At 36.5% G+C, this 22801-nt stretch overlaps 1 protein-coding gene across 1 annotated transcript in view; it reads right to left on the minus strand.

The window, feature by feature from the left end:
- The window catches only part of ZRANB3 (zinc finger RANBP2-type containing 3), a 2104294-nt gene that overhangs the window by 505903 nt on the left and 1575590 nt on the right, over positions 1–22801 (minus strand). Inside the window, exon 9 of the mRNA XM_044074946.1 lies at positions 17992–18111. Within this exon, the coding sequence (XP_043930881.1) occupies positions 17992–18111 (120 nt within the window). The remainder of the gene's footprint in view (positions 1–17991; positions 18112–22801) is intronic.

The raw sequence follows: 22801 nt of genomic DNA on the forward strand, positions 1-22801 counted from the left end.
AACAATAAAGATGTTTTCAAACTCAGATATTGTAATGGAACTATAAAAGATGGTTCAGTGTGTATGTACTGGGGCACTTTGTCAACTTCCCTGAAAAAAAATTCATATACCAAACTGCACCAAACATTTTCTATGAATGTTACTGCTAAGAGTGGAATTCTCCCCTCAAGAGCAGTTTTACAGTAGAAAGGGAAGCAAACAAAGGTTCTCAGGGGAAACAATTTGATAAAACACAACAATTCACTTTAACAGAACAACAACACAGTCAAACTAAGTTAAACAAGCAATCTAATACATTTGGAAACTGTCTGTAGTGGGGACAAAAAAATGACAATGTTAATTTAGAAAAATATGACTGACAGTAAGCTTTTTGGCTTTATGAAGGAACTCATAAAACTTCAAAGGAAAACAAAATAGCATTAAAAATCACCCCCCCCCCTCCAAGCTGTAACATGAAGACTGGGAAGGGAATGATGAAGAACATAACCATACTGCTAGAAGAGCAGACCTATTCTAACAGGAAGTTGAACTAAAACAGTCTGGAAGAAGAGCCAAAGCTGTCTTAGCCCAAGGATGAGCTACCAAACAAACTTTTTTTTTCCTGTCCTCCAAGGACTGATTTTATTTTTCCAACATGAGCATACAAACACACAGATGTGCAGTCCTCATGCTTGATACACATATAACTATGTTCATATACCAATAGCTGTACCCAGATGTGCTTCACATAACCTATTACTTTCAAAGTTATACACTTAGAAATTATTTATTGGCAACGTCTGGGCTTCCAGTACCTATTCTGATGATTAAAGTGCGGTTTGTGTGCGCTGCTTCCAGCTTTTTTATTTACCTATTCTGATGAGTTATTCCATACCTCACAATCATAAATCAACAATTCACAGCCCTTGACAGATCTTCAAAGAGATGAAAAAAAGATGACTGTTTACTAACTTAATTTTAAATTTAAATGTTAACAAACCAGAAAATAAAGTCATAACCCCATGCTTCCTCCGTTAGTCATTTTGCACAATCTGCCACTTACTCCATTTACTCATCACATGTTTCTCAGGTCCCCGCCCCCAATATAATCTCTCTACTTTACTTGTATATTCCATTTCCCTTTTTACCTCCTCTATATTCAGTTGTACTGACTTCTTCCATTTCCTTGTAATCATTTTCTTCATGACCAACAACAGTAATACAAGTAATACCTTTACAAGTTTGGGAAAGGATCACCCAATCCAACACATCATCATAATTTCTTTAGCAAGTTCTACCTCTTGCCCAGTTCATAGGTTAATAACTGTAATCAGCGAAAGTCAACTAAGTAACATACAAACTGCACTTCTATCTGCTGTCATAGGTGTCTAGGTCCCAAGAAAACTCCAAGTGCAAATCCAGAAATAACTCAACTTTATTTGTAATACTCTTGTTAAGAGCTTTCATCTAATATTATAGACTTCATCAGAACACAGTCGTTAATTACATCCTGGGTTATATACAAATGTCAAATGTCAAACCAATCAGACTTGTTAACCTAAAAAAATAATAGAGAAAAAAAAAAATACAATCAAAAGGTCTTCTTTAAAAATGTTATAAAACCCAACTCAAAGAGGAGGAAAAAAGCAGAACCAATTCACAAGATAAAAAAAATTACTGAAACTAAGTGAAGACCTCCAATGAAATTTTAGATAAGCTGAAATAATCTCAACACCTACAAACCCCACTCCCCCTATCTGAGAGAGATAGAGACCAGGAGTCTCTACCCCCAAAAAGGTCCTCCCGAGATCTCCCCAGTTGCTCTCTCTAATCCACAGGCATACTCAAACATGAGGCGAACCCATCCCGGGGCTAATCCGAACTCCATCCCAGAAATCCAACCCTGTTTGACCTTAGCCTGTTTATCTAGCTCACCTCAAGGATTGTTTGCACAAGGAGGCCTCCAGATACGGCAACCACAGCGACCACCACTGTGGTCTGGTCCACCCACCAAAAAGCCGACCGCCTCCGTAATGACAGCCAATTGGACTCCATCAGCTTGACCTGATGATCAATAAAGACATGAGGAATCAATGGAACTCATAGACTTTTCATCCAAACTTGCAGACTTTGGATCCAACCCAGTTTGGCTTTGTCAAAGGCAGATCATGCCTTTTTGACCAAGGGATTTTTTGGATAAAAGGCAGGCCCCATTTCACCATACACCCTGGCAAGGCACCTGACAACACCCCCTACCTCATACCTCGTTGAAAATACATCTCAAGCAAAAACTAAAAAGTGTAAACTCACATACATCACAAGGTCATCAGCTGGAAGGCTAAATAGGGAGAAAGTGTCAGGTCACCAGAGGCTGGGAGTTGTCAGTCACAGGTCCAGTGTTGGGCTACAAAGCCGGCTCTTGTTGCCCAGTGGTCCCCCTCTTGTTCTAACAAACCTTTCTTGAATGAAGCACAAACAAACAGTTATATGGCTACAAAGTTTGCAGATGAGTACAAACTATTGCAGAGGACTGCAACATCTGTCTCACACATCAGATACATGAAGCCCAGTGTTACAGGGATAACTGGTGCCAGAGCCATGGCATAAAAAGAAAAATGCCAAAATGCATATTCATAGCAGGAAAACAGGATTACCCACAGCTACCATGCCTACGGTATACCTGGTAAACCAACTAGGGAAGTTGGGCAGGAAGGGGGGGGAGGAGACTGACAGGACCTTTTCGTTGACTAACACGTTGCTGAACAAGTGAAGAGATAAGTCAGGAAGACACCTGATCATGAAGGGATTCATCAAGGGAGGTCATCGCCCCGTGTCGGGCCCATCATCAGACCAATGATTTCATCAGATGCCAATGCCGTATGTATCCCCATTAGGAATACACACTGCAGCAGCTGGAAAAAAAGTTCCTCACCAAAAAGTTCCAAAAGTCTCAAAAAAAAATCTCAAAATATGTCTTATGCTGAACTTCAGAAAGAAATTCTAAACTTCTGACACGGCGGCAGAGGTGGAGGTGACCTGACATACATGGCCATATTATGTCCATTTGATGAACATGCTTCATGACTTCACCTCAGAAATCTCTCACTAACAAGGTGAGGAGGAGACTTACCTTGACACGGTTATAAATAATAGGTGCTGGAGGGGCGGTTTCATGATAAGCAGTGGACCCCCTATGCTGTGGAACAAAATCCCGGTACATGTGAGGCAGAGCAGCTGGCCGTGTTCACCTCGCTTCTTGATGAATGGGGATGGGAGGAGATGAATATAGGGATTACTACCTCAGTGTCTCTTGGTGACAGAGGCACAGCAAATAATGGGCATAGTTTTTTCAAGTTAAAGGGGTGGTTAAAGCCCTGAAACTCTGACTCTTAAATATATATGCCCCCCTTGGGCAGATATTAAGTATGAACCTATGAACCTATGAACTGACACCTAGGACAGCGGATACCAGTTCATAGGTTCATAGATTAGTACTAGGCTAACTGCCCTTGCGAGCCATTTGTTTTAAGCCTAGCCAGTTATCCCTTGTGAGACTCAAACCGGCACCTTTGAAGGCAAACACCTTAACCATTAGGCCATCCTCCCAACCCCCTTTATTTTATTAAACTGTTCTGCAGTTGTACCTTGAAAGTGCAAAGTACTTGGCAGTCCCAAAAGATACAAATCCAATCCTCCCTTTTCCTGTGTTCCACACCTCTAACATACATATGAGCCCAACCTGTGTAAACATGTGGCTCAACCTTGCAGTTGTATAAAAATATTTGTGCGGGCATTTCTTTTTTCTCAAATCTCTTTTTATTAATTTTTTTCATAATTTGAAATAAAAAATGATATACGGTACAACAGAAGTTGATGTTACAATTTGCATAACACTACCAAGTTATTAAGTTAGGTGTTCACACACTGTGTTAAAAAAAAAAAAAACAATTTGAAATTAGCTGAAGTTGACAACAAAGAATTACCATGAAGTTAGGATAAACTACTATACATTATATACATATTTACAAAAATGGCATCTTAGTTGATGCTGTTACTACCTTTAACTAAAGTGAGTGTTTAATAACTTTATGTATATTCGCATACTTTGCCCTTCATGATAAAATATCAATTAAAGCTTTACAGTAGTTCTAATATGCCTGGTTCTTTTGATTTTTGGTATACAGCTTCTTAGGTAATACATGTTTTTTTTGCCATGTTCTTGTATTCTGTCCAATTAAGTTTGGATCTGTCCAGCCAGTTTTTGGCTATGTAAAATTTTAATAAGGCACATAACGTTATAGTGATGCGTTTAGTGAGGCTATTATTATTGCACTTGAAAATATGTAGTATTACTGTTTCCCATGACAGTGCAGATTTTGAGTAGCCTGTTATTTCTAAGAGGAATCTCAGTGAGCACCACAGTTTATAAACTTTTTTGTAGCTCCAGAAGATATGTAGAATATCAGCTTCTTTATTAGGACAACAAGGACAATAAGGTGACTTAGATGGATTAAATTTGTTAAGATGGACAGGTGTGTGGTATGCATTATTGAAGATCATGATCTGAGTGTATATTAGTTTCTAAAATGGCATCAGTTTTATGGCATTTCAGTGGCTAATTCCTTCTGATTTTCTGTCAAGTTACTGAATTTTTTTCCCAATACTTTGAAAATAGGATTGTATTTTGATATTTTATTTTAGTTATTAATTTATATGTATTTGAGAGCATTTTCTTTTTGTATAAGTGCAACTTTTCAATTTGTTGTGCGACTTTGATATCTTGCTCATTTACAATAATATCCTTAGTTATTTTGTTAACTAAGTATAAGATTTGTTTTATTATCGCACTGTATTTATTAATTGCTTTAAGAGTGTTCTTCATGTTTTCCATCGATAGGTTTTGTAATTGGTAGAGGTCCCATACTGTATGATTTTTTATTAATGGATATTTATCTAAGTTTAACATAGAGTTTTGCTAATTTTATATTAGGATTGTTGTGTATTGGTTGCAGAAGAGTAATTGCATATTTTAGTTTTAATATTAGCAGTTTCTTGAAAATTTCACACATTAATTAAAACTGGGTGAATTTTTAATGTCTTAAGGGTTTCTTGATTTAAGAAGGGAATCACTTTCGGGTTAATTTTAGATGGAATAATATTTTGGTGAAATAATTTAATCCATAATGGGTACCATTTATTACCCAATGGATCGTAGTTAGCTATGTGAATAATGTGGCTACCATTAATAATTTCATGGTAGAGTTAGAAGTCTGGAAGGCTAAGACCTCCTTTTTCTTTTGGTAGTATTAGTTTGTTTTAACAAATTTTTGTACTCTTTTTGTACCATATGAATGTTGCTAATCAAACTTTAATTTTATTAAAGAAGGTAGCTGGAATTTTCATGAAAGTGGCATTCATTCTGAATAAAATTTTGGGGAGTATGTTCATTTTGACAACTGAGGCCTTCGATAAAGTAGAAAGTTTAAGCTTTACTCATTTGCTAATGTTGCAGATTATATTAGTCCAAGTTTTAAATATGTTATTAATCATATCTGATTGTGTATGACTAAAGATTACACCTAAATATTTCAAAGTATATTCCACTTTTATATTAGTATCCAAAAAACAAAATTCCTTATGGCCTAGGGGGTTTAATGGATAGATAATTGACTTATTAGGATTAATTGCATAGTTAGATACTTGGGAGAAATTGTCTATAGAAATTAAGATTTTACCAAGATCAGTATTAGGATATTGAAAGTAAATATTTAGGTCATCTGCAAAGGCTGTGTATTTTATTTGGGTTTTTGATACTGGAATAAGGTGATGGTATGTTATTTGACTAATTAGTAGAAGTAGTGCTTCTATACAGAAATTAAACAGGTTTGGTGAGGTGGACATCCCTGACTGGTGCCATTAACAATTTTATCGCTTTAGATGTTTTCTTATTAATATACAGTGTTGCAGTTGCCTTACTATATAGTGTTTTGATCATGTTATGTATTCTTGTGGGAATCCAAATTGATGAAGTATAAAAAAGAGGAATTTTTGATTGACTCTGTCAAAGGCTTTTATTGCATCCACTGATAAAGCATATTTAGATTTGTCCTTAGTGCATAGGTGGCTTAGTGCATCAATGGTTAGCGTATTGTCCCATACTTGTCTCTGACTCAAAAATCCTAGTTGCTCAGGTGAAATTATATGTGGAGCAAATTTCTGTATGCTAGAATTGTTGAAAGTATCTTCAAATCTATATTTATCAGAGCAATGGGTCTGTAGTTGTTCAGATTTTTTGAGTCAGTGTTTGGTTTTGGGATAAACATGGTCTTGGAAATGTTACTATATAGGTCTGATATCCCAAATTCTATTATATGGTTATATATTTTTAAAAGTATTGGTACTAATTGTTGTTGGAAGCGTTTATAGACCTCTACTACATACCCATCAGGAGCAGAAGCTTTCACTAGTTTTAGATTTTCAATAGCCTTTTTTACTTCCTCTACTGTTAATGGACTTTTTAGGTTGTTAGACTAAATATCAGTAATCTGAGGGAATTCTAATTTGTCGGCAACATTTTGGAAAAAGGCCGTCACGTATATGATCTTGTGGAACAGATGTTTTGAAAGATTTCTTCAAAAGCCTATATTATTTCACTATCTGAGTTAAGGGTTTTATCTTTATATTTTATTTCTTGTATTTTACAAGGGAGGGTTTCTGACATTAATAAGTCTTGCTAGCATTTTGGAGAGGGTCTGCACCCATTCCGCATATTATATATTATATAACATTCTTAGTTCTATGAATGTATATTGTTGCACTAGAATCTAATTTAGTTAGTTGTTTTTGCAAGCTTGCCATTTGTTTCTCAAGGGTAGGCAAGTCATTTCTTTGTAGTTCTAGTTCGATTAGTTTTAGTTTACTCCCCATGTTATTTATTTTTTTCTCTATTTAGTTTTTTTATAGAACAATGATTTTTGAATCAAGACAGCCCTCACCATGGCTTTAAAGGCTGCCCATTGAATATCTGAAGGAGTATTATTGTTTGCAAGGTTTACATTTAATTGATTAAGAGAATCTATAATTTCTTGCCCCACTTCTTTGATTTTCAACAAGTTTGAGTTTAGGGTCCAATTTGAAGTATTTTATGTACTAAACCTTGATTTATTTTGTGTTATTATATTAATTTTAAGTGGTCAGATACTGATCTAGGTTCTGAGTTATAATGAACTTCATTAGCAGCTATGCTTTGTGAGATTAATGATATGTCAATTCTCGACCATGTCTTATGGAGTGGTGAGAAATATGTGTATTTTGTTCTTAAACTATCTGTGTTGTTTAGTTCAAAGGGATCCACTACATTACAGTCTTCAATTAATTCTGCTAGAAAGGTTGTGGCTTGGGGTGATTGATTATTATTTTTATTCAATCTATCTTTAGATGGATTTATTGTTATATTCCAGTCTCCACCAATTATAATCAGATGGTCTGGGTGTTTTAGTAACAAGTTATAGATTTCAGTTAGAAAGTCAAGCTGATAGCTGCAAGGACCATAGACATTACATAATAGTAAGGGTTTTTTGTAAGCTGAATGTGAGCATGTGAAGTAGCACCACCTGCCTTTTGTATCAATGTTATGTTTGATAATGCTCCCTTTAAATGATTTTTTTAATTATTATAACTGTCCCTCTGGATGCAGCACTGTCTTGTGCGGGCATTTCCATGCAAAGATGCAGACTTTTCTTAAGTTGGTCACATATCCAGGACTTACATAAATCTGGGCTTAGTCCTCCTCTCTGACCTGTCCCACTAACATTCTATTCCAGTCATTTCTCACCTTTGTCATGGTTTGTTCCTAAATTCTAATCTAGCTTGATATGCCCTTGCTATTAATTTTATTCTCAGGGGGGTCTTCTGACCTCACCTCCACAAAATATGGAAAATCCCAGGGAGTTCTATTTCTTCCCATTTTCCTAAGCATGCATCTAAGTTCTAGTATCAGACCCAGTACAAACTCAGTAATCTCTTTTTCCTTTAATATGAATCTTATCTTGGCTTCATGCCAACTCAAAACTTAGGCTTCCGCCATTAGATTTTTCCCAGTATTTTGGTTATCTTCCATTCCTCCAAGCAACTGTCACCTGACTGCTTTGATTTTATTTCCTTCCCCATTGAGACTTTCCTATAGGAAGCATCCTCACTCCAACAGACGCTTAATATCTTTTAGGTATTACTGTGGATATGTCCCAAGTGTTTCTCCTGCACATATCTACCAAAAGTCTAGTCTTCTAGTTCTATTTTCCCCTAAACTAAATATCATGTTTTTCCACTTTCCATTATAATTCCTAACGAACAAAAGATATATCACCTTTAACTGGGTGGCTTTATAGCATTCTTCAATATTAGGTAAACTCACCCATCCCTGATCTATAAAAAGTTCCATCTTAGCCCTTCTTACTTAATTTTTTATTTTGTATTTTGAACCACTTTATTTCTTTAGTCAGTCTGTGCCATGTCTCTTTTTGGGAAAAAAAAACAATAAGCTTGGCTACCATATAAAATCAGGGGAACCACAAACATCTTTATAGCTAAACTTTCACTATTCAGGGTCATCTCCATTAATTTTCAAGTCCTCGTGGTCTTTATTTTGCCTAGTGTTTCCGTCCACATGTCCTCAGCTGCTAAAAATACTTCATTTCTCAAACTTCTAAATACCTCATTGTCTGATGCCATCAGAAGTATGCCCAAGTCTGTACTAATTCAAGTACTGGGAAATAGTTTATTACTACTGTTTTTGTTTTGAGATCATTTATTTTATAACCTGACAGCTTCATAACTCCCTTCTTCAATGATTAACGTTATAACATAATGATTAATGTTAATCATTGAACTCTTCAGTAACTTTGGCAGCTTCATAAACCTTTCCAAGGATATAAAGAACGTCCTCAGATCCCTCACAGGGTTTTGTTACATACAGTATACCATCATCTGAAAATAATGGAATTTTTTCCTCTTCCATATCTCTCCACCTGTAGCCTGCTATCATAGATGTGTTTATTGTCACCACAAATGGCACCAAATAGAGAGCAAATAGAAGCTGAGAAAGGACAAGTTGTCTTGCCCCTCTCGATATAGGTATTTGCCATGTAAGTCTTCTATTACACTTCAAACTAGCTACAGCTCCTGTGCATAGGTTATCAAGCACTGTATTCCAAGTTTCTGGGAACCCATGTGCATTTAAGGCATCATGTAAGAACCACAAAGGTTACCGTCACACACTTTTTCTGCATCCATCCCCACCATAAGCATTTTTTCTATCTATTCTCAACATCTTTTTGCAGCTTCAGCACTTTAGTAATGTTGTCAAATGTTCGTCTTCCTTCAACAAAACCAACATTGATCCAGACCTGCAAGCCTGGGTAAAAACACTGACAGCCTTTTTGCTAAGATGCTACCAAAAATTTTATAGTCATGATTTAAGATCGATATTAGCTGCTAAGACATGGGGATCTAGAAGGTCCTTACCTTTCTTAAGTATCCTGATCATTACTGCCATATTCCTTGAGGGTAGAAAAGGGTTTCCTCACAATATATTATTGAATAATTTTACCCAGACCATTGTTATTTTATCACAATTTTCTATATCTCCACTGGTAATCCATCTTCCCCAAGTGTTTTTCCCAACTTTTATCCCTTCATAGTTTCTATTTCTTCTGGCATTATTTATTTAAACAAATTTAGACTCTCCTCTAGTGATACTTTAGGCAATTCCTAATTTTGCTACAAATTGTTGTCTTTCTATAATCCTGTTTTCTAGTTCATCATCTTTTTTTTATATAACCTTCCATAATAATCTGACACTATATCTTCATAATAGTGGCTGGCTCCAATTCTTTCACATGGGTGTATGGGTTTCTAAACTTCCCTATCATTCTTTCCTTCTGTTTTCTAAGTTTCTCAGCTAATAGTTTGACCCTCTCCCGGTTATTCTCACAATCTAAGCACCTCACTTTTGTTAGCACACTGTCATAACTGTTATCCGGATATTCTTCCACATTTCCTTTTAACATAATCAAATGTTGCGGCTTTTCTTTTGAACTTCTCCCACTTTCCATATCCTAAAGCCTCTTGAATTCATGCACTGTCTGCAAGTATTTAACTATACTTTTCTCCCATAGTTCTCATTGTTTTATATCCACTTGTGTCCCAACTCACATTCTGAAAGAATCCCATGCTATTTCTAAACCACTGGTCTTGGTGAACAATTCTAGAAGGGCTAGTAGTAGGCATGGAAATAGCCAGTCTTTGCTTATTTAATACGTAGTTATCTAAAGAAACACAGAGAAGCCAGTAAGAGAGTAGGAAAGCATATATAGGTTCATATGTGTGTACTAGGCTAATGGCCCTGGAGCCTTTACAAGCCTAGCCCATAGGATTACCCTAGCATCGTACCACCCGACCTTAGTTCCCAGTGCCTCTGTCAAGAGGGCCAGTGAGGTGCTCTAATATGTATGGGAAGTCTATCCCATAGCATGGGCAGTCTCTGGGCTATGAATCTGTCCCTACAACACATTCTGTTGATTGTGGTAATGAGGTTGAGGTCTCTGGAGCATGTGGTGTGCAAAGATTGGGATTTCTTTAAATGTAGCATTTCTAACAAAGCTGGGTCAGACATGGCTTTGTAAGTCAAGCAGAAATTGCCTCTAAGTAGGCGATATGAGACAGGGAATAGTTGGAGTTTTTTGAGTCTGTCCATATAGAACAAGTGTTTAAGGCCTAGGATCCTCTTTGTGAGGTATTTTTGCGGCCTCTCCAGTTGTTGCAGGTGTCTAGTGAGGTACATGCCAAATGGGGCATTGTACTCGATGACTGGCCTAATGAGGGAAGAGTAGAGGGACACAATCCTGGATGCAAAACCCTTTGTAATGAAATGTGCCACATAGAAGGACTTTCTGACCACAGTGGCAATGTGGAGGTCAAAAGAGAGGTTGCTATCAACCTGTTTTCCCAGGTCTCTTAAAACGCCTTCTGTCTTCAGTGGACTACCATCAATGTGATAATTAGTGGGAACTGTGTTTTTACGAAAGGGGATGACGACACATTTTTTTTGGCATTGCGCTTAAGGCCATGGTTCTGACACCAGTCGTTTGTCTCAGTGAGGCTATTCTGTAGGATGCCAAAATCACTTGGGGAGTTAATAACTCCCAACTTGCAGTCGTCTGCGAACTTTGTCAGCCAGAGTCCCTTTGTGTTGGCCTGGACTGCAGAGAAGTAGATAGCAAACAGGAGAGGACCCAGGACCTAACCCCGTGGGACTTCACTCGTGACTGGTTGGCAGTCTGACTTGGAGTCAGCTACTTTCACACTGTGGGTTCTATCTGTGAGCCAGTTTGCAACCCACCTAGTAATATAGGGGTTGATGCCTAGCTTAGTGAGTTTTTCTATGATTCCTGAGTGGGGAATGGTATCAAAGGCCTTGGCCAGATCAAGGTAGGCTGTATGAACCACCTTGCCTTCATCCACAGCTCTGATGACTGACTTAATGAAGTCAACCAAGTTGAGCAGGTATGACCTACCCTTCACAAAACCAAACTGTGTGGGATCCAGAGCTTGGAGATTCCCTATATCCTTGTTTATTAGGTCCATGATGATGCGTTTCAGAGCTTTGCATATCAGACTTATCAGGCTAATGGGGCGATAGTTACCAGGATCTGTAGTCGCTCCTCCTTTGTGGAGAGGGATGACTGTAACAGTGCGCCATTCGGTAGGGACAAAGCCTGAGGTGAGGCTGTAATTGAACAGGGGACACAGGTGAGGTGTCAGTTCACTCTGTAGTGCATGTAGAACACAGTCAGGGATATTGTCAGGTCCCATAGAAGCTGTATTCTTGGCCTTGGACAGTACTGTTTTAACCTGTGCAGCAGTAATACTGGGTGCTTGGAATCGACTGGTATTGTGATTGGTCCTTTTGGGGGGGGGGTAAAGTCGGCACTGAATCTGTCAGCCAGTATGTTGGCAATATGTGTTGGCTTGGTATAGAAGGTACCATTGTGCAGTAGCTCAGAGCAAATCTGGGTATTGCCATGGAGATTCTTTACATAACTATAGAAGTTATGTTAAATTTAGAAGTGGTTGTCATTACTATCATCTGCAATTCTGTTTTCGTAGCTAGCTTTAGAGGATTTGATGAGGGATCTCAAATTTTTGTTGAGGCTGATAAGGGAGTTTTTTCAGTCTTGGGACTTCACCTTATTCCACATCAGTTTCCGCCTTCTGTTGTAAAGTTTGTTTATGGCATGGGACTACCAGATTGGCTTCCTTTTAACAAAAAAAATAAATAAATAAAAGGTAAAAGATCTTTTGCACGGCTTCATCAGATCTAAAAAGTTTAAAAAATGTTGATTATAAATACATCTAAATAGTCGACTAGTGCTTCAAACCATCGACTTCAAAATACATCCTAAAGGGACAGATTTGTTTAGCCTAATCTGAAGATCCACTTAATTTCAAGACGTTCAGCCAAAGATTTCACATCACCTCCTCTACCAGTATCAAAGAATCTCTGAATAGCCATAAATTTAAAATAACGTACACCACTCTCTTTCATAATATGTTTTGCTACAGCATTCTTAATGTCCTGCCTATTAATACTATAGAGATGTTCTCTAATACGATCTCTAAAATATCTACTGGTCTTCCCTATGTAGTAGCAGTTGCAAACTTGGCATACAGCAAGATACACCAAATTGTGTGTGCTGCAGTTTGCAAATAATTCAGAATCAAATACTTTGCCATTGACCGGGTGCATAAAAAAAAAAAATCAGTACTAATTTATTTGCAGGCGTTACATTCATTACAAGGATATGTTCCTTTCTTCTTCTGCCCTGGCTTACTCAAATCATTCTTTATATTCAGGGGTTTATAACAAAGCATTTTCTTTAAAGAGGGAGTATTTTTAAAAACAAAACGTGGCTCACTATCAAGTATACTCTTACATTTAGCATCAGACATTAAAATATGCCAATAGTTTCTAATGATGTCACATATAGGGGCTGTATCACGAGTAAGTCAGACACATTCTACGCTCATTACTATGATCATTCCTATTAGCAGCAAAGTCTCTGCTGGTAACATCAAAGTACAGTCTAGCTCTATCCATTCTACATGTAATTACATCATTCTGTGCCCAAAATATGTCCCAGAGTACCCTCTCTATCTAAAATCATCAAACAAAACATGAAAGGCATCGTACATATCACTATCTTTAGTATGAAGTTATGCATTCCTAAAAAATTAACATTAAGCCTGTCCGCGGCCCTCAAAGGTCATGGTCGCTGTTCCTTGAGCAGCACCCAGGGTGCCCCCTCCATGGGGACAGGCACTCTCCTGTCGGCGGAGGTGCAGGCTCCAGTCCCTCCTGTCTGCATGCCTGATGAGGTGCTCCTATCTGGTTGATCCTGCCAGTAGCATATGCTTGTCTCAGAGATTAAGCCATGCAAGTCTCAGTGCACACGGACAGTACAGTGAAGCTCCAAATGGCTCATTAAATCAGTTATGTTTCCTTTGATCGCTCCACCGTTACTTGGATAACTGATGCAATTCTAGAGCCAATACATGCTGACGAGCACTGACATCTGGGGATGCATGCATTTATTATCAGACCAAAACCAATCTGGGTCTTGGCCCGGTAGCTTTGGTGACTCTAGATCAACTTGGGCAGATTGCGTGCCCCTGTGGTGGTGGTGACATAACATTCAAACGTTTGCGCTATCAGAACATTATGAAAGAGAGTACTGTATATTATTTTAAATTTATGGCTACTGAGAGATTCTTTGATACTGGTAGAAGAGGTGATGTGAAAACTTTGACTGAATGTCTTGAAATTAAGTGGATCCTTAAGTTAGCAGTATAGAGAGATAAAGGGCTAAACTAAGCTGTCCCTTTAAGACCTATTTTGAGGTTGAGGTGTTTGTAGTGTTAATTGGCTAGATGTATTTATACTCATCTGTTTTATTTTTTTTTAGATCTGATGAAGCACCAAGTATCGGTGCGAAAGAGCACATCTTTACCTTTTTTTTGTTTGTTTTTTTTGTTTTATTGAAGTATATACTCTCCTACCAGCTTTTGTGTGGTTTTTCAATCACGTGCATATCCCTTTGAAGCTTTTTGCCTCTTCCATTCATTAATTTTGCTTTATTTAATATGTAGGTCAGAAAATGAATGTCAGTATATCTGGTCTTTTTACTTTTCATTTTTTAAATAGACTGGAGCATGATCAGGACCAATTATTGGATAAATCTGCAAATATTCTACTAAGTAGGTGTGTTCTTTTGTAATGTAACACCTATTTAACCTTGGCCCTGTATTGTGTTTTCCAGAGAAAAAGGTACATGACTTGACATGTATCCATTTTTCCATTACATCCTGAAAACCAAATACTTTAAAATACATCCCTAAGGATTTTTTAACTCTTGAAATGATACCTTGCCTTGGACCCCCCCAGTACATCATCTTTCTGAGTTACTACATTCCAGTCTCCCCCAATCACTGTCACACCTTCCTGAAATTCTATCAACACATCCAGTATATTTTTCATTTTTGACCATTTAATTTTGGGGGCGAAGTATGTGGATCCTAGCATGATCACTGCCCCTGCCCCAAACATTTATTAAAATTATATCTTGCATGGGTATTTAGCTTTTCCTCCATTATAGTAATCTGTAAACCCTTTTTTTTTTATTTGAATCAACACTCCTCTACTTCAAGGTGTAAGCCACTACTAAATCCATTTTCCCCACTTTATGAGTTCCAGGTGTTCCTTACGACTCAGAAGTGTTTCCTACAGCAATGCTACATCTGCTCCACATTTTATTAAATATGTCAGAACCATACTTTTTTATTTTCATCTGTCAGCCTATTAACATTCCAGGAGGCCAGGGAGAACCCCATATCAAACATGTTTGCTGATTAAATTTTTGAAATTTCTAAAATGTAGAAGAAACTGAACTATTAAATATGTCCAGCATTTTTTTTTTGTAAGTAGTAATATGAGTTCTAAAATTGCAAACACGCAGTTGGAGTTGAAAGAACCTCCCACTAATAGGGAAGGAAATGTAGGGAGAAAAACATGTGGCTTTTGCACGCAGTGTACCCAAATTCTGGATAGAGACACCGTAAGAATCAACCATGTGTCCATAAAATTGAATGGAAATTTCAACTGTAATTCTGTGGGGGTCATTTATGTAGCTATTTGTTCCCAGTGTTCTGTTTTTTTATATTGGGAAAACTGTCCATAAATTCTAAGAGAGAATATACGAGCATGTCAGGGACATGAGGAATGGAAACAGTAACAACCCCTTATTTAGGCATATAGAATTACATCCCACACATAGTTTCAGTATTTTTGTGGTTGAAGGGGTTAAATAAGATCCCGGTGGAGGACCTTGGGCTGATCTAGTGGAATTTAAGGAACTTCTCTGGTAAATTAGGTTGAATGCCCAGGCTCTGCGTGGTTTAAATGATATGTTCAGTATTTCTAGCCTTTTACGGCTGTGTTCAAATTGTATTTAATTTGTGTATTCATTTGTTCAATTGTTTAATTTGATTGTTTCCCATTTACCATTGGTGGGGAATTGTCATGTGGCCGCTTTTTAAATACATGGTTTTTATTCTGATTTTTATTCTGAAAAAATCTTTTGTTACAGACAGAAGAATGAGCTAAATAAATCTGTTGATCCTGGTCATGTTGATGATATTTTTTCTGGTTCAAAGGCATTTTTGTTAATTTGATCAGCCTTTTGTGGTTCCTGGTTTACTTCTTAACTTACTAAATTTATGTTCCACTTATCTTTGCATAGCCACTAAACTTAATCAAGTATTGCAGTGCACTCTATACAAATTAAAGTCCACTAATGTGCTTGTCAGTACAAACAAGACTGATTGTAAGGCCAGTTATCCAATAAATAATTGTGCTTCAAACACTATGGGGTTATGGGAAAAGTTTCAAGTCTCATATATTACCTCCCACATAGCAGTAAGTCACCTGCATTGAACTAGCCCTCCAATTCTTCGAAGTTGTGTAGTTTCTGGAATGGTGGATGGCAATGCTTCTCTCATATTCTTAAAAATGGCCTTTATGTCTCTGGACCTCTCTTGCATCTTCATCTGAAATAATGGGAATGGTTCACCAACAGCTTGATTTTGCCATTCCTGTTAAGTCTTTGAAAGTACATACCTCTAACCTGGTCCAAGTATTCTTTATTTCATCTATTCTCTTATTTAAATTGGCCACAACTTTATCTGGGTCAAGGTAAGTCTCGGTGGCCATAGGATAGAAAACATTCAGACTGGCTCAATAAATTAGCTGAATCTAACTCCTAAATCTTTACATTTTTGGAATCATGGAATAAAGGCATCTGTCTTTGTCCTAGTGTAGTTTGGATAATCATAATCCAATGTACATTCTCGACTCTTCCATTTTTAGAATACTGACTTTTTTTCCATAGATTAGTTAAGATTCTCTCCTTCAAAGAATATGAAAAAAACTATCGATATAGGTCTTGGGCAACAAGCTGAACCAGCACGCAAAACAAATATACAATAAGAATGTTTTATTGTAAGCTCATTCTGCAGTATATCAGTTCACTGATTTAGAGAGTCGACCCTAAATGATTTGGTTATTCTTTTCCACCCTTACTGGTATGCCAACAAAATGAAGATAGTCTCCTCTTAGCCTATCTTCCATTTCATTTAATTTTTGTTGCATTTCTTCGTGCGTGTTCTCATATTCCACCAATCTTTTCTCCATGCGCTTCTCAGTAGACTGCAAAACTGTAATAACTTCTGCCTTTGTTAAGATTTCTTCAATTATGTCGATCTTTTTTATTTGCAGTCACTTTTCTTGAACATTTCTTTGCAAATCTGGTTTATTTATACTTTTATAGTTATAAGGACATTGCAATTTGCTGCCCAGAAGCAATCTCTCATCTCCCGCAGTTCCTGATGTTTCGCAAGTACAGAATCAATTCTATCTTGATCACTGGATGCACAATCACTCATTTTCTGTATTTTTTTTCTCTTCCCAGTCCTTTTGGAGATCATAAACAAAGTTTTTCTTATGATCAGCGTTAGGACCAATAGTCAAAACTTGCCAATTGTCTGGATATTAGTAACTCAAGGCAGGGAGCACTAAGCCACACTACTTAATTTGCCACTACTCTCCCATAAATCCATTTAGCTAAGCTGTTTTCTCTCTTACTTTTAACAGCACAATCAGTATGAGATATATATATATATATATACACACACACACACACACACACACACACACACACATATATATATATATATATATATATATATATAAGTTCGAGGGTACAGGGGGTTTGCCTCTGTATCAAAGGGTGCAGGGGGCTTCCTCCTAGCAAAAAAAAAAATAGTTTAAAGGACAGGAGTGATGTTCACACTATTTTTTTTCCGGTGTGTCAAGACTTTGCATTGCAAGTCTTGAAATTTCAATATGCAACACTTTCATAGAGCAAATGTCTTCTTTTATCAGCATGTATTACATTTCACAACATTCTCCTGATCTACCATTAAGCAGGGGTATATGCTGTACTTCATGGTATCTGATAGTTAACCAGCAAGTCAACAAAATATAGTTAGTCTGAACTGTCATTCTGCCATGTTCATCCACACTGACTTCTACTCATTTTCCTTCTACAACACTTCTTTTTAACCTGAAACTTGTCACTAATAAATGCATCCACCTCAAAAGTCTTAAGTATGATTTAATTTCCTTGTGCATTTCATGATCTTCAGTTTCTATCTGTACTTCCCTCATATCTTGTTCAAATATACAATATTTGTAGTCTCTGTATTACAAAAGCAAAGATATAACAGCTTAGCTTACAAACTTTATAAAATTCACATTTGTTCACATCCATTTATAAAATCTTTACAAACTTTTCCAACATTTTTGCAACTTAACATTACATCTGGAAGATGACACAGTACCTTGCTTTCTATCGCAGCCTCTGTGCAAGCCTGAAGCATTGTCAAATGGTGGGCAAAAACAAGGAACTTCAACTTTTCATTCTCCAGCATCATTTTAATGTAATCTTTCACTGCCCCAGCCTGAGAAATGAACAGAACTATGTTATTAAGTGCACACTGCTATAACTAGCTAGAAAATTTTATAAAATATCCATCTGCATGTCTACATATCTTGCTGAATCATAAAAATCTGCCCTTCTGCCTTCTATAGTTTGCACTAGAAAACCTTTTTTATGACTTATTTTAATAATGTATTTACATACAACATAGTTAAAGCCAGACAGTTTTAAAATAAATACAATGGATATACAAGCTTATCAGTTAGTCTTTGAGGAAGGAGACCCAATGTCCTCAATGAAACAACTGTGAAAACACTTCTTGTGCCAGGGTATGTATGCATGATGCATTTGTCTCTTGCATGGAATCCTAGTCAGGAAGTAAGGAGTACTTGTTCGTTCATGATCCATACCTGTTGATCTTCATTTAAATAAAGGGCTACAACCAGCAAGAACTGTATTGGCTGACACAGCTGCAAAATGATAAACTTGAGGTTTGCTTGCAGGAGTTACTACTGCCATAAAATCGCAAATGGAACAGCACAATCAAGGAGGGTGATGGATAGGAGTAATATACCAAATGCTCATGAGATGATAATAATAATAATAATAATAATAATAATAATAATAATGATAACAATAATATGTTGCAGCTTACTTTAACAGGCTATTTATTTATGCTTTATTGCTGGGGTTAGTCCCACTTGACTTGTGGGTTCTTTATAGGGGAAATCCAAGGTGGCATTTATATTAATAAGGGGAAATGTGGCCAGGGCACTGAGGAACTTCCCTTACTCGTCACTGTTGTGAGTGGGATCCATTTTGGAGAAACACGGAGAACATGGAGAAGCAGGGAGGCAGACGGAAAGAGAAAGAGATGATAAGAGTGGCAAAGAAAATGGGGGAGTAAGCAAATATCAAGACCAGTGAATGTGCGCAGGAGTTTGAGAAACTATTTCAAAGAAATCTGTTTGATGGGGATGAGAAAGCAAATGGTGGATGCATAATTACAACCTTCCAATCTGTTGGCTTGTAGGATCATTTGCTTAAAGAAATGGTGGTGCAGAGTGAGCCAGAAAATGAAGGAGATGTTTCCTGGGGGGACAGTATGGAAAAAAATACATAAGGAGGATGCAGAGACAATCTGGAAGAATAGTGGTAAAACGGAAAAGAAAACATATGCAGAGAAAGTAAAAGAAGGCAAAAGTGGAGTAGCACAAAAGAAGGCAGAAGAAAATGAAAAACATAAGTAGATGGTAAGGATTCAAAGTAAAGAAGACAAAAATAGACATGTATGAAGTGTAAGACCATTTATTCTTATTAACAAAGAGGCATTTTGTGACATTATATGTGAGACTTTTTTCAATGGAAAATTTTCTTGGAGAATATGAACAAAGAAAGACTGTAACCCATGGAATCTTTATGTGAAAAAAAGCATTTAATATAAAAACAAAAAAGAAAACTCATGTAAAATTCTGAACAGAGGTAGAAAGATGGACTTTGAAAGGACATTTGAAAACTCTATGTAAGGTAATACTGGACATTGAAAAAGGTTATGACAAAAGGGGTTTATGGACTGGTGGCTGGGATTGTAATACTGTGTTAAAAAGAAAAAAAAAAAAAAAAAAAATATATATATATATATATATATATATATATATATATATATATATATATATATATACACATACCAAAAATGATAAATGCGGACTGGGATAGGGATACTGTAAAATACTGGGGACAAAGCATATTTTTTGTGGAAAAGGATATTTGACAAGTGACAGTGTAAAAAAATGCTATATTTATGGAAGAAAGGGAAATTATGCAAAAAAAATGTTAATTGAAATGTTATAAATATAACAAAATTTGGCATTTATAGGTGGATTGCAAAAATGAAAATAAGAGTAAGGAAAAAAAAGACAAGAAAAAGAATAAAGAAAATGCATTTTAAAAGTAGAAATTGAAGAAAAATTAGATGAGAAAAAAACAGAGGGCACAGAAGACGGTTCTGAAATAAGTTATGAAGATGACATAAATAGGGAGGTAGTTATTTAAAAAAGAATCCTATTGGCAAAAGGGTAAAAGACAGAAAAGGAAATTTAAAGGGATATGTACAAAAGAAAAAAAAGAAAGGAAATGGATGAAAAATAATTTATACAGCTAATGACTGGAGGTTGGTATAATGGTTAAGGTGTTTGACTCACAGATACTAGGTATAGTGTATGATTCTCACCTTTGGGGGGGAATTGGGTAGGATTAGAATGGCCTATTATGAAAGCTAGCCTAGTAATTAACTGTGAACATATGAAACCAGGAATCTAAGGAAAAGGGAAAATGAAAAATTTACAGTGCTTTCTGTAAATGTGAATAGTATTGAGAATATCATAAGAAGAATAGAGATATTGGAGTGCTGTAACACACTATGTAGATGTAATTATTTTAGAATAATTAAGATTTTTAACAAAGGAAGGAAGTTTAAAACAAAGAAACTATGGATAGGAAAGAATCTGGAATTTGGGAAATGACAGATATTCTGGACTAGCCACATTCTGTAGAAATACATTAAAATATTAGATATAACTTCAGCAAAAATGGGAAGGTTAACCTTTGTAGATTTAAGTGGAAAAAACAAGTATATAGAATTAAAACAGTATATGTTTATACTAATTTCAAAGAAAGGGAAAGCTTATTTCATCAGATTTTAGAACATGTGGTGATAACCATGAATATTCTAATAACAAGATACTTTAATTTCAATTTAAGTGGCAAGCATAAAAAGAAAGGAAATCGCATAACAAAAATGTTAGAAGTTATAAGATGTGGTAAGTTCAAACTCTGCAAAAAAAAAATCATGGATTTGCAAAAGGGGCATGTATAGGACTGAAATTATTTTACAGTATCAGTAGGTTTAGTTACAGGAGAAGGGGAAGTGGTGGAAACAAGATTTTCTGATCATCTTGCAATATGGCTAGAGATAAAGGAAACAAGGAATATATAAGAATTGTCAAAAGAATAAAAATGATACATGAGAAAGCACGGAATGAAGAAAAGAGATTAGCAATACAGTTATGGAAACATCATATTACTATGAGAACATTTTATAAAAATTGGTCTGAATGATGGATGATATTTAAGAAACTGTATAAAAATGTTTTTTACAGTGGCTATATGATGTGGGAAAAGTAGGGAATGAAACATACAAAAGAACATTTAATGAGGTATTGGAAGATTTAGAACATAATAATAAAGTATTTTAACAAAGAAAAAGAATTATATGAAAGAAATCAAGAAAAATAGAAGAATTGTTCTATAAGCAATGATATTTTTACAAGGAAAAAGAGAAGTACCGAGTTACTTAAACTGAATAGAAGGAAGATGGTAGTATAACGAGAGAAATAAAAAATGTAAAAGGAGAAATAGAAAGAACTCAGGAAAAATTATGAATAGTGTAATACAATATGTAGAAGAAATGTTTAAAGAAAAAAAAGAAGGTAGTGAATAAAACATAGGTTCATAGGTTGGCACTGAGCTATCTGCCAGAAGGCATATATTAGCCCAGCCACGTTGTGCGGTATATTCACCACCCCTTTAGTAGTTCCCTAGACCCTTGTACTAGCAGCTAGTACCCTTGGCCCCTATCTAGTAGTGCTGTTGGTGTGATCCCCGGTGTGAACTTTCTGTTACCCATCCACTCATCAAGGTTCCTCTTGAAGAGTGATAGTGAGGGGCTCTGTGTTATGTAGATCGGGACCCTGTTCCATAGTAAGGGAAGTCTCTGCGAAGGGAATCTATCCCTCCAGCATGTTCTAATCATTGTTGTGTTAAGGTTTGTATTCCTAGAGCGTGTAGCTCGAGTAGCTTTGGTTTTGCTAAGATGGAGCATGTTCAACAATTCCGGGTTGGACATGGCTCTGTACGTTAGACAGAGATCGCCTCTGGGAAAGCGGTATGCAACAGAGAACAGTCTTAGCTTTTTCAATCGTGCTGCATAGGGCAACTGTTTGAGGCCAGTAATCCTCTTGGTTAGGTACCTCTGTGGTCTCGCCAGCTGCTGGAGATGTCTAGCCAGGTACATTCCAATTGGTGCACTGTACTCAATAATGGGTCTGATGAGGGAAGAGTAGTAAAGTAAATAACAGAAAAAGAGACTAGAGAGTTGGAAAAGGAGATTTCTTTAAATGAGATAAAGTATTAGGACAAGTAAATATATATTCGTCTACAGGCTCAGAGAATATGGTATCAAAATGTATACAAATTTAAGGGACTGTCAAAAAATATTTTTTTTAAAGATTCTGAATAAATGGTTAAATTAAGGTTTTATGTATAAAGAGTTATGTAGTGGAATACTTAAATTAATATGGAAAAAGAAAGGTAGAAGACAATTAAAAAATGGGGACTGACCCGCGGTGGTGGTGCTGCGGTAGCGTTGTCGCCTCACAGTAAGACGCTGTCCGGTTCGATTCTCAGCTAGAGAGTCTTCTGCATGGAGACATGCGTGAATGGACGTGCCTTCGTTGAAGGTTGTGTGACAGGGTTGGTAACTCGGCACGTAAAAATCAACTACCAATCATTAGCGGACCGGAGTTCCGGTGTGGCGACCCCTAACTGGGAAATGCCGAAAGACGCAACAAACATTGAATAATAATGACTATAAGATCTCTATGAAAATAATACAACAGAGATTTTATTTAAAATATATACGTTAATCGAGAGCA

This window comes from Protopterus annectens, chromosome 6.part0 (genome assembly GCF_019279795.1).
Source record: "Protopterus annectens isolate FY-2018-M chromosome 6.part0, PAN1.0, whole genome shotgun sequence".
In the NCBI taxonomy this organism is placed as follows: domain Eukaryota; kingdom Metazoa; phylum Chordata; order Ceratodontiformes; family Protopteridae; genus Protopterus; species Protopterus annectens.